This window comes from Xyrauchen texanus, chromosome 35 (genome assembly GCF_025860055.1).
Source record: "Xyrauchen texanus isolate HMW12.3.18 chromosome 35, RBS_HiC_50CHRs, whole genome shotgun sequence".
Taxonomy (NCBI): domain Eukaryota; kingdom Metazoa; phylum Chordata; class Actinopteri; order Cypriniformes; family Catostomidae; genus Xyrauchen; species Xyrauchen texanus.
Window position 1 is genome coordinate 32,861,126 of NC_068310.1, and position 12,356 is coordinate 32,873,481.

At 37.8% G+C, this 12,356-nt stretch overlaps 1 protein-coding gene across 1 annotated transcript; it reads right to left on the minus strand.

Moving 5' to 3' along the window:
* Positions 1–8,607: 8,607 nt before the first annotated feature.
* Positions 8,608–11,583, minus strand: LOC127629188 (calcium/calmodulin-dependent protein kinase II inhibitor 2-like). The gene is made up of 2 exons (XM_052106293.1): positions 11,125–11,583; positions 8,608–9,738 (listed from the first exon to the last, which is right to left on the minus strand). The coding sequence occupies exons 1-2, from the start codon at positions 11,291–11,293 to the stop codon at positions 9,668–9,670; spliced, it is 240 nt and encodes a 79-aa protein (XP_051962253.1). The 5' UTR covers positions 11,294–11,583; the 3' UTR covers positions 8,608–9,667.
* Positions 11,584–12,356: the final 773 nt, after the last annotated feature.

The window sequence follows — 12,356 nt, forward strand, 5'->3', positions numbered from 1 at the left end:
GGAGGTGGTACGGGAGCCTCCTCTGTGACACATAGAGTGTATCACACAATAACCTTCTCATTTCATTGACTTTATAAAGAACATCACTTGCTGTGGACATGTAAATATTTTGCTGCCATCCTTAATATCTATTCTCAATTTGGCTGGGAATATCAGTGGAAAACGACCTTCCATTGATGTAAGAGTTTCTTGCTTTACTCAAATCGATCACGTTTCTCTCTTGTCGAATTTGCAAGAAAATGTTGAGGTTCTCCCAAGAAAGCCTTTCTTTAATCCTCGCCTCGCGTAACACGAGATCTTTATCGGATGATCTCCGAACTTTGGCCAGAATTGACCTGTGTCCCTCTGTGAGCTCGCTTGATTTCCAACATATGGCCGGTTATGTCGAGCAGACTCGGGAAGAGCCCGTATAGGAATTTCACCATATCGCGGCCTTCCTCGTCCTCAGAATTTCTAACAATTCGTACATTGTTTTGCCGGTGATGATTCTCAAGGTCTTCCAACTTTTCCCAAACACGCTCCAAGTCTATCTTGGTCGCTAGCTTATTAGCAGCTAATTGTCTCTCCAATGACTCCAGATAATAGATCCATTTCTCAACATCCCACACTCTTGTAACCAAGTGAATTTCATCTCCATGGCAATGTTCGATCAACGTATTACAGCAAGATCCTTCAAGTCAGCAACGAACTTCACCTGCATTTCCGACATGTTCAACACTTGATGCTGAATGTCTGACTGTCCAAATTGAGTCCCTGGTCTGCGGCCTTATCAGAGGTATCAGCTTGTGCACGTAAGTGTCTTAATGACCCCAGAGCCTGAGGATTTTTAATTATTTGACGTATTGCCTTCCTAGAACAGTTAAGAGTCAGAGTGTATCAAATCTCAGCAGTTAATGTCATAAAAATTATTAAGTGTGCAGCGCTTGCCGTTCACACATCTGTGCCACGTGACCCACTTTAGGATTTTTGATTGCACCTTTATTATCATCACCAATATAAAACAGAACTGAACTGTGTCTATGTATCCAGCCGGGGCTGGACCGGGAAACCGATCTCCATGCCACATGCCACCAGGCCAGAGCGATGTCTAACAAACAGGTCAGTGGCCTCTTGTTGGTCCACTCCTAGCTGAGGGCCCTGGGAGAGAGTGAACCCGCAACGGTCGACCAAAAGAAACCATAAAAATTACAGCGGGCCTGAGGAGTAATGAAAAACGACCAAGGGCTGACAGTTTCTTTGCACCGGGCCTGCAAGATCCAAGTTACGCCACTGGCCAGTGCCAATTCATTTTCATTATGTGGAAAAGTGTGGCCAGGATATTCCTCAAAAATTCACTATTTGCATTCCATGGAAATAAGAAAGTCATACAGGTTAGGAACAACATGAGGGTGAGTTAATAATGACAGAATTCTCTTGTCCTTCATCAAATGCATAGATGCAATGGAAACACACAGTTACCAAAACACAATAACAAAGATTACAGCCACACCGCGTGGCATATGAGAGCAATATCATTCAGAGCTGACACTTGGGAGACGGCTGCTGCTTAATTGTGGCATAATAGAACACATGGCTTTGATACAAAGCTGTATTATTTGCATGGAGAAAAGGTGCCAGTTGGGGCTCTTGCTCACATCACTGCTCCAAGACAACACTCATCACATCTGTTGCCATGGCAGCCAACTGTACCGATCGCACTCCTATGTGCTCGGAGTGGACAATAATCAAGGAGATGTTAATGCCCTCCATGCATGCCATTTGTCTTTCCATTCATCTTTGTGAGATGCCAACACACAATACGACTTGTGTTTTGTTGTTTTAATCCCAATGTGTTCAGTTCCTCGGTTTTATCTGTAGGCTTATGCAATGGACAGCTTTCTTTTGAACATTTGTCAGCTGAAATTTTAATGGTTATATTTGGTTTTGATTTTAGACTGTGTTGGTAGTAACACATTGAATGTAATCTGGATTATGTAACCAGATTATTGCAATCAATCACTTGTTGTTGTTTTACAGTATACTTTAAAGTTAGTGTGATCAGATTACAGTTACTTTTCATGGACTGATTACATTTTTGACAAATCAGCCAACAGCAATAACTAGTTTGTAGTTTAATGATGATGCCCATACATTTAAACATTTATGCTGATGATGGTCACATGACTGAAACATTGGATCAATACATTTGTAATATTTTCTTCAAGCAACAGCCATGTGATGACTATTTCTTGTTTATAGTAATTATCAATGACAGAGTTAACTTAATATATTTATGGGTAGTTCATCAGAACACGCAATAAGTAATCCAAATGTAATCCATATCAGATTACCTATAAAGTGTAATCTAAAAGATTATTTTACTAATTACAGTTTTAGCAGTGTAATTTGTAGTCATTGTACATTTTAAAGAATTACAATTTAGAAGTAATCTACCCAACACTGTTTATGGACTACTTGGCATTACTATTTTTGGCATGGATTTAAATGAGGTTAAAGTTTTGCTATAAGACTGATATCATATATATATATATATATATATATATATATATATATATATATATATATATATATATATATATAAAACAGCCCCACACTAAAATGCTGTAAATTACTCTTTGTTCAATCATGAACAGCGGTTCACATGTTTCAAATTAGTTTTCTTAAATTTCTTAAAACTTGGAATACTTCAAGCAGAGGGAATCTAACTGAACTAAGTAAACCCAACATATGGTAAATTTTATATGTCAAAATAACTGAAATTATTTTAGTGATATGCTAGCTAGGGCAGGAAATGTTTGGATGCTTAATGTATGCTTATCCCCATGGTGGTGGAAGTACAACTAGGTGCATCTAAGTCACTATGGCATGGTAATAACATAGCATGTAGAGTACACAAAATGCATTGGTCCTTAACCTAGACTAAAGCTCTCTTCACCATGATGGTAGCCCCCATAACATTATCAACATTACAACATAATAAAACATGAAACACATAAAATAACACTTAATTTGAACATATACTCTTGCTGCCGAGTCCCATGCAAAACATGCTGGGAACAAAAAATCAGTAAACCAAACAAAAAAGTATCCTGTTGTACCAATGCACATTGATTAAGTAAAGCTGACAATTGACTCTTTTAGTTGAATCTACTCAGTTAATTTAAGTTCCTATGGTTACATTAATGTTTTGAGTAACATGAACATGGGAGTGTGGAGCGGAGGGGGGCGGGGCCGGGTCGGAATATCGCGCGCCCGGTCCCCAATCGGCCTGATGAGGCGCGCGAGGGATAAAGGTGGCCGGTGACGATTGTTCGAGAGAGAGAGAATTACGGGCATGTCCGCATGTGTGTTTGTTTATGTTGTGTTTTAAGTTTCTTATTAAATTATTATTTATGTTGACAAGCCGGTTCTCGCCTCCTCCTTGCCCATCCTTTAACTGTTTTACAGGGAGTAAAACTGACAAAAGAGAAACTTTCTTGAGTGTGACTTCCAACTTCTTGCATAAAGGAAACAATAATATAATATTACAACTAATATAATGCAATATCATAGAGGAAGACATTTATCCTCTATGAAATTGCAGCAATTATTTAGATATTGAATGAGATTATTAAGCAAACTGTTATCAACTCCTACATTTCAACTGAATAAAATAAGGCAAAAATAAATATTTCACACAGTGTTTAGTGATGTATGATTGCTTTAAACACCAAAAGTTGTACATGCATTATTGTATTACAGTTGTAATAAGTTAAGTCTTAATTAACGTTATAGTTATTTAACATATTGAGATATTATTATTAAGTAAATTGTAGCATTTGGTTACATTATGTTTTGTGAATTCTCATACCTTCTTTATATAACATCCAGCCCTTGAGCACTTTTGGCCTCTAGCGGGTGAGGCTTTTCAGACAGATCAACAGCAGCACAGGGCAGGGAAGTACAACAGGGCTGTAGCTAGTGGGGTGAAAGGTGGTAATGATTCTTGGGGCCTAAATGTCCAGGGGGGCCCACAACAAATTTGAAACTGAATTATTTAAGTTTGGGGCCCAGAGCAATATATATTCATGGGCCCAGAATTCCTTGCTATGGCTCTGAAATACAGTACAGCACCGTAAGCGACAGTGTTACTCGCTAGGACAGTTTTTTGAACAAGAGGGGCGAACGGTTACGTAATTTAATGTGGGAGTAAAATACCAAACTGATGCAGATTAACAGAAGCGGAGAGCTGGTCAGTGCACGAGATGGCACGAGGAACCGGACAGTGGGAAGTGTTCTGCCAAAAGTCAAAAGAAGATCGCAATGTACAGTATGTAATTTTAACTATATCAAATATTATTAATAGAACACAGGAACTCATTGTGTGGGCATTTTTTGCACCCATATTTTGAATATCGAGGTTATTTTTGTCAATTTCTGTGTGTATTTCTTTGTCCTTAGTGTTTACCTTAAAAGCAAGTTAAGTTTGATCAGTGGTTAAATGTGTTCAGACAGTTCCCTCGTACCTGAATGAATGGCTCCTTTCCAGAATAAATAGAAATATGCAGACAATCACAGTATAACAGTTCTTGTATAGTGACAGGGCAGAAAGTCTTAGAGAAGGGCAGAAGTTAGAGAAGAGGACACCGGTTTATTTCATAAACAATAATATACTGTATGTCATATATATTATAATTTTTTTGTACTTTGTAATTGTGGTGAAAAATAACTGTAGCGAAGTTGAATACTTCATTTTTATTTAAGTAAAAGCACTATTATTTATTTATACTTAAAGTTGAAAAATTTGAAAAATGTACTCAAGTACTGTAATTAGAGTAGATGTAATTTGTTACTTTCCACCTCTGCTTTCAAAACAACAAAGACATTGAGTGCAAGTCCTTTAATTTCTCAACAGATTTCTTTACTGCTTCTCTTGAAGCAAGGGTTTAGACGGGAAATTACTTTTGGGTGGGCTTCAATAAAAATGGATGGGCCAACAGAGAAGCGGAGCATTCAAACAGTTCTTTCACACTTTCAGAAATCAGAATTTATGCATTTTTAAACTATTTTATAAATGTTTATTTGAAGTCAAAGAATAATCTCAAAATTTCTGGGCAGTTTTGGGTCTACTTTTGGCTACGCCACTGCCATGAAGCCTGATGTTTTCTACAGAAACCACTCAAGAGGTGGTTTCCTCTTGAGTGGTACGGTTGAAATAAGGGGTATTTCTGCAATTGAGTATGCAAATGGAGTTTCACACATCCAAATGGTGGCAATGAAGCTTCCAATCGTAAAAAGACTACCACAAAGTGAACTGTTATTAAGTTTCTCTCACTTGATTACCTGTTCATCCAGGGTGTCCTAATGTGCTTGTAGTTGTAGTCGTCCTACACATCGTTCATCTGACATCATTGAGTGGCTATCTGAAATAACCTGAATTCTGTTGTAGGTGTTAATAAGTGGTATAAGTTATTGGTGGACTGGACGTCTGGCCAGTCGTTGCCATTTCGACGCTGTCCATGGTGCCGCGAGTACCCTCAGCCAGCAACCATTTCTGGCAAGCATCACAGAGCTGTTGGCCAAAGGCGAACGGGCGGCTGTGTCTCCCTAATCTCAGGGATCTGAAACACTGTCGGCTCTGCTCAGGGCTACAGCCGACCCCTTGCACGATAGCTCTCTTCAGATCTTTGTAGTCAAAGAGGCTGGTGGCGGGAAGTTGTTGGGCCACTAGTTGCGCTTCCCCGGTGAGTAACGGTAGCAAGTGGGCTGCCCACTGGTCGGGCAGCCACTTCCACACCTCTGTGTTTTTTCAAAGAGGTCAAGGTAGGCCTCGCTCCTCCCCATTTTTATGAGGGTAATGGGTACGACCACCAAAGCATGCTCCAGGGTTGCTGCGGCAGCCCCCTCTCTAGCAATCAGGCTCCAGAATGCCTGCCAGTCCTCCGCTTGGGCCTGGAGCAGAAGTTGGAAGCGTTGTTCCAGCTCCTGGCATAATTCCATGAGGGCTTGATGTTGGTTTTACAGGATGCCGGCGAGGGAAACATAACTAACCAAAAGTGTCCTAAAGCATATAAGAAGTAAACAAAAGAGACAACCTTACCCTTAATAAACACCTAAACCTAACTGATACTGTCCTTTAAGGAAATGCAAAATGAAAATCACTTTCTTTCTGAAGCAAACACATCATTTTGTGACACTACTATGATAATTTTGTCTCATCTGTCAGCTTGTGTGTTTGATCCTCAGTTTTCTGAGTCCAAAGTCCAGCACTTGATCAAGTAGATATAAGGTTTATCAGGCAGGTCGGCAAACTGACCCATGCCTGACGGGACCCGAGAACCCGACAGGTTTTGGGTCAGGTTCAGGTTTGCAATTAATACAAAAATAAACAGGCCTACCGATCTTGATTCGCACACGCGCTCTCACGCAAAGACAAGCGAAAGGACGAGATAGGAGCCATTCACACCGAATGTGTTTTTGTGTACGTCTGTTCTGTTTTCACATTGTTTCACACATGCTGGACAAATGTCTTTAGCATTTGCACTGTGTCTCGCTTTGTCTTCACAGTCTTGCGCAGGACCGGTATATAAACACCAAGTCAAGTTAAAAAGAACTTCAGATTTTCAAAAACGCACGTTGAGACACCTGCGCTCTGTTTCATTCTTTGCGCTGTGTCTAGATTGTTTTTAGCACAGTTGACACAAAGATTCAACAATCTGAACATGTTCAAGCTACATAGAGGGGACTGTTACATTGTTCATATAATTCCAGATTGTTCTGCACCAGGTGAAGTTTCAAATACAGCTACGTATACTAGAAGATACTAGGAGAAGAAATTAGATTGTAAGCGATTTAAGGTTGGGCTCCGGCTTAAAATTTGACGGTATCGTTCGTGCCGGGTTCAGGTTTCATTTTAAGGCCCGTGCAGACCTCTAGGCAGAATTCTGTGCATACCCTCAGATTAAATCCTGCAGGCACCCATGGGTAGTTGCTACCTAAAGTCACTTCTCCTTTGGATAAATTTAAACTTTTCTGGACTTTCTGAATGTGCTGGATTCAGACGGCCACATCTAGTCGCTGTAATGAATGTGATCATATTACTTTGTCGCTGCATGTGTGAACAGGGCTTTTAAAATCTTCCCCTTTGTCGTAGCTCTCAAATCTTATTCAATATGGCATCACTGATGCCAAACAGCATTGGTTTTCGTGTGTCTCGTTACTGATCGTGATGTGTCCAGTTTGAGTGATGGTGGTGTAGTGGGCTAAAGCACTAAACTGTTAAGCAGAAGGTTGTCGTTTTGATCCCCACAACCACCACCATTGTGTCCTTGAGCAAGGCACTTAACTCCAGGTTGCTCCGGGGGGGGATTGTCCCCTTAATAAGGGCTCTGTAAGTCGCTTTGGATAAAAGCATCTGCCAAATGCATAAATGCAAATTAGGAATATACAGTAGTGCAAAGAGTCGTAGGGACTTATTTTATGGTGCTTTTTGTCCTTTGTGGAGCTTGACAGCCTTTGGTCCCTACATGCATTCATTGTATAGCTTTTAAATTCAAAATTAATTTTGGGTTGAACTTATTCTTTTAAAGGAATATTCCGGGTTCCAAACAAGTTAAGCTCAATCAGCCACATTTCTTTAAATTTAGACTTGTTCCTCCTTTTCTTATTAAAAATTAATCTGGTTTACAGTGAGTCACTTAATGTACAGTAAATGGGTACAATGAATGGGGCCAATCCGTAAATGTTAAAACACTCAGTTTCAATAATATAGCTAACTATTTCAATAGTATAACCAAATTTACAACATTGTTGTCATGACAAAATAATGCCGTAAACCTTAAAACGACCATAAAAACAATGATTTATATTACAGCTCATATAATACACAAGTTTTAAAGGAACAGTCCAGGTTCAATACAAGTTATGCTCAATGGACAACGTTTGTGGCATGATATTAATTACCACAATTATTCCACTCGTCCCTACATTTCTTTAAAAAGAGCAAAAATCTGGGTTCCAGTGAGGCATTTACAAAGGAAGTCAATGTGGCCAATTATTGAACGTTAAAATACTAACTTTTTCAAAAGTACAGCCACATGACATAAAGGATATGCGTGTGCACATGATTTTACTGTGATAAAATGAACTAATAACCTTTTCTGTGTAAAGTTACAGCCAATTTCACAACTTCGTTACCATGACGATGAAATTTCAGCAAATCCTAAAACCCTAAAACGACCGTAAAAAAATATTATTTACTTTACTCTAACTTTAAAAGCTCAAATAATACACACGTTTTAACAGAAGAAATTATGTACGTGCTTTTATAAAATTATAAGCTTCACATTTCTGTGTTTAAACCTTTGTAAAAAAATTGGCCCCATTCACCACCATTGTAAGAGCCTCACTGTAACTGATTTTTGCTTGAGTTGAAATACATTTTTGTGGTAATCAACATTATGCCACAAATGCTGTTGATTGAGCTTAATTTGTATTGAACTCAGAAAATTGTAGAAGAACAGCTTTTGGGTGAACAATGCTGATCAACAAATGAACTTTTTATATTAATTGCTGAAACAGATAATTTTTACATTTTGTTTTGTTACGTTACAATTGATTAAACAAGGCTGATCTTCAACATGGAGTAAATTCCACATTTCACAAAGTAAGGATGATAAAAGAGTTAATAGAAGACCTTTGATAAGTAGTCACATTTTAATTGTCTTACATTTCATTGCAAATATAGCCCTGTTTAACAGTACAGAGAAGTGCAACATATACAGTTTTCCAGAGTCAGAGGTTTGTCATTCAAAGTAACAACATATTACTGTACTGTACGTAGATCAGTTTCACTACCACAGAAGGAGGCATTTGTGCCCGTCTCATGCAAAAAGCTGTTAGAAAAGCCCTGACACATTTATGAGAGGCAGGCCTGAAAAACTTCACATTACTTGGGTAAACAGAAACACAATTCAACTGGCATATTATTTTGCAATACTTGGCACAAACGTGATCTTATTCCAATCAGCTGAGAGTACTGACAACCACATTTGAAAGTGCTACGACTATAGAAATAGCTCCTTGATATAAAAATAAGCTTTTTATCTCAGGCTAAAGCAGGCAGTTTTGCAGCCACATCAAAACTTACAATATACAACATTAAAAAATGACTTTAAAAAGTAGTCTTTCCTCACCCGTCTTATAAAAAACATTTGCTTTGTCCATCATACCTTTTAGGAACTGAAATGTTATTCAAAATATCATAATTAGGATATTTAAAGTGAAAAACATCAAGATTCACTTTCATTGTGCACAAAATATACAGAAAAACCAAGTGCTCAGTCTCGGAGCAGAAGAAGAATAAAAGTTGTCAAATTTGTGCTTGTGATATGAACGCATTCCTCTTACAATAAAAACTGAATTGTGACCAATACAGACCAACTCCACATGTATTAAACAACATAGGACTTGTATGTCTGGTGTAAGATGTCACTTTATAAGATGGGATATTAAACATGCCCTTAAAAAGAAGGTTTCTTTCTCCATTTAGACTGCCTACAGCGCGGACTTCTCCTTGCCTGCTGCAGCACCATGAAATTCAACCCATACTGAGAGGGACTGCAAAGTGCTTTTGATGCAGAATGCATGTAACCCGTGCTTTTCTGCCACTTTAACAACGTCCTCGAGCTTACACTCCCGCCGATGACTTCTCTGCTGTGTTATTCAGAACTTCATCAATTCTGTCATCTTCTATGACAACTGGAATGAGAGAAATGACATGAGGCACTGGGGTCAAACACTGCTTGAATTGGATAGTCAAGCTCTAAAGACTGCAGATGTATTGTGCAGTGTGACATGCGTCACACTTCATCTGAGACTATTTTAAACAGCATTTCCCAATTCTTGTTGAATTATGATGCATGCAAGTTTTATGACCTCATATAAATGAAGAGAATATATTTGTCACACAGAAGAACCATTTAAAATGGATAAGTGAAGGCAAAAAGTCATTAAAAAAATGGTGAACAATGTAAAAGACATAGAAACCCAAACCTGTATGCTGTGGAACAAAATCGTTTTGTATGTTCCAAGAATTTTGAAGTCATACACTCATACATTGGTGTGAGGAACGGGTTGTAATTTCAGTAATTTTTTACTAATATTCTTTTTTTTTTTTCTCCTTTTTGAAACTTTTCAGATAAAAGTCACCATCCACTTTTATTGTATGGAATCAAGTGACTTGGATTTTCTTAAAGCTCAAATGATTTTGAACAATAGGAGTCAGAATTTACATTTTGTACACACTGGTGACTAGTCGCCAAAAACAAGTGTCACCTTCCACATATCAGCGTCAGTAAATGCCCTTGAAAATTAAACAAAATGCGTCAAAATTCTAAATGTGGGGACGGAAGGGGCCTGCAATAAATTGAAAGGTGCCTGCAATAAATTAATTTGTTTTATTTGTAACATCCAACATTTTTCTTAGTATTCAAACTTTTTGCCTATATTTAAGATTTATACATTTAAATTTTATAGCAAAATTTCATCAACTTGAATTGTATAATATTTAACTACACACACACATATATATATATATATATATATTAAATATTATACAATTCAAGTTTATGAACCCCGCGACCCTGTACACAGGATAAGCGGTTGACGATGGATGGATGGATGGAAGTTTATGAAATTTTGCTATAAAATAGAAATGCATAAATCTTAAATATAGGCAAAAAATTTAATTGATGTTTTGAGTGTATGAATATATATACTGTATATTGATGTTCATTTTATTCGTCAACAACCCGTGTTTTCAATAGACAACATATTATGATATGAAATGAACTGGCAAACGCATCAGTATGACATCATCACGTGATGCCACAATTAGCACGTTTAAGGAATCAGTACCATGTAAACAGTGAATTCAGCATTAGTTCGAATAATAAATATGCACGATTTTCTTTTAGGCTATTTCTTTTTACACACGATTTTTATATATATATATATATATATATATATATATATATATATATATATATATATATATATATATATATATATATTATTTTTTTTTTTTTATAAATGTTTTAATTTCCCCTACACCACAATGCATAATCGTTGTATAAATAGTCTCACCTCTCTTACTCCGTCCGATCTGTCCGAGTTTAGGCGGTCGTTTGTTCTGCGCTGATCCGAAGAACTTATTGGTGTTGTTCTGCAGGCGACAGGTGAGCGATATCTGCTCCTCATCACCATCATCACCATAATGGGAAATGTTCTCCTCATAAGGCAACACCTCTGACATAATCGCGTCCACAATAATCAATAACTCAAAATAATAATAGAAATCGATAGCTAATGAACGAGCGCGGAGATGTCGGAGAGCAATCTTTTGACGATGCAAAAACTAAACGGTCAGGATTAAATGCAGCTGTATTTTTACGGACAGATTCTGGAGCTACTTTCACTTATCCTGCTTGCAAGCAGAACGCACGACACGAAGTCACTCGGAAAATATTATGCACATGCAAAACAGGCGCGCGATGCAAAAAACACAGATCCCTCGGTGAGCAGAGAGACGTCACTTATGCTGAATGTTCATTGTGCATCCTTAAGCTCCCCCTCCCTCCCTTCCACCTCACTGTCACCTTCCTCCCTTCCACCTCACTGTCACCTTCCAAAGTCACTTTGCTGTCTTTGCAAATGGGTGCTTCTGAATTAAAGGTTATAAATCTGTGTTGTTAATCAAAGGGATGTAGGATCGAATCCCACAAGGGGAAATTCTTTTAAGTATCACCATTGATAGTGACGTTTGACCATTAAGTTTGATAAGAAAATGTTTTATTAAAAAAATAAATAATGTAAAATAACAATGGAACATTCTTGTTGAATCAAATACAAGCAACAAGCTTACTGCAAGGGACTGTACATACATGCTGGGACTGTACATACATGCTGCACTCAAGCTAAAAAAGGATTGGAAGATCATTTTGATGGTGTTTGTGATTTTAAAGCATTATCATGATGGCTTTTAAGATCAGTATAATAATGACGTCATTTTAACAACTAGATTGACTCAGCACTACTAATCCATTGTGATTTGTGATTCGTGACTCTGTGATGCTAAAGCAAGACAGGTCTTTATCTCCCTCTTCTGGTAAGGACAGCAATATTAGCCTACATCATACACAATTTAATAAATGCAATCAGGAAATTCAGATCACAATCAAGGTAAAGTGAAGTCTCAGGGGCGCAAATGTAACAGAGTTATATATAAAGTGTGTGTCTCCACTTGCTAATAATGATCTGTTAAATAATCACACTGGAAGATGATTGGATAGGATAAGGGTTAACATGGTGTCCTATTG

Excerpts from the sequence above, each read along its gene's own strand:
- LOC127629188 (XM_052106293.1), bottom strand. The coding sequence starts at position 11,293 with ATGTCAGAGGTGTTGCCTTATGAGGAGAACATTTCCCATTATGGTGAT. Across the intron at positions 9,739-11,124 it reads GATCGGACGGAGTAAGAGAG|TTGTCATAGAAGATGACAGA; the intron begins GTGAGACTATTT and ends CTCTCATTCCAG.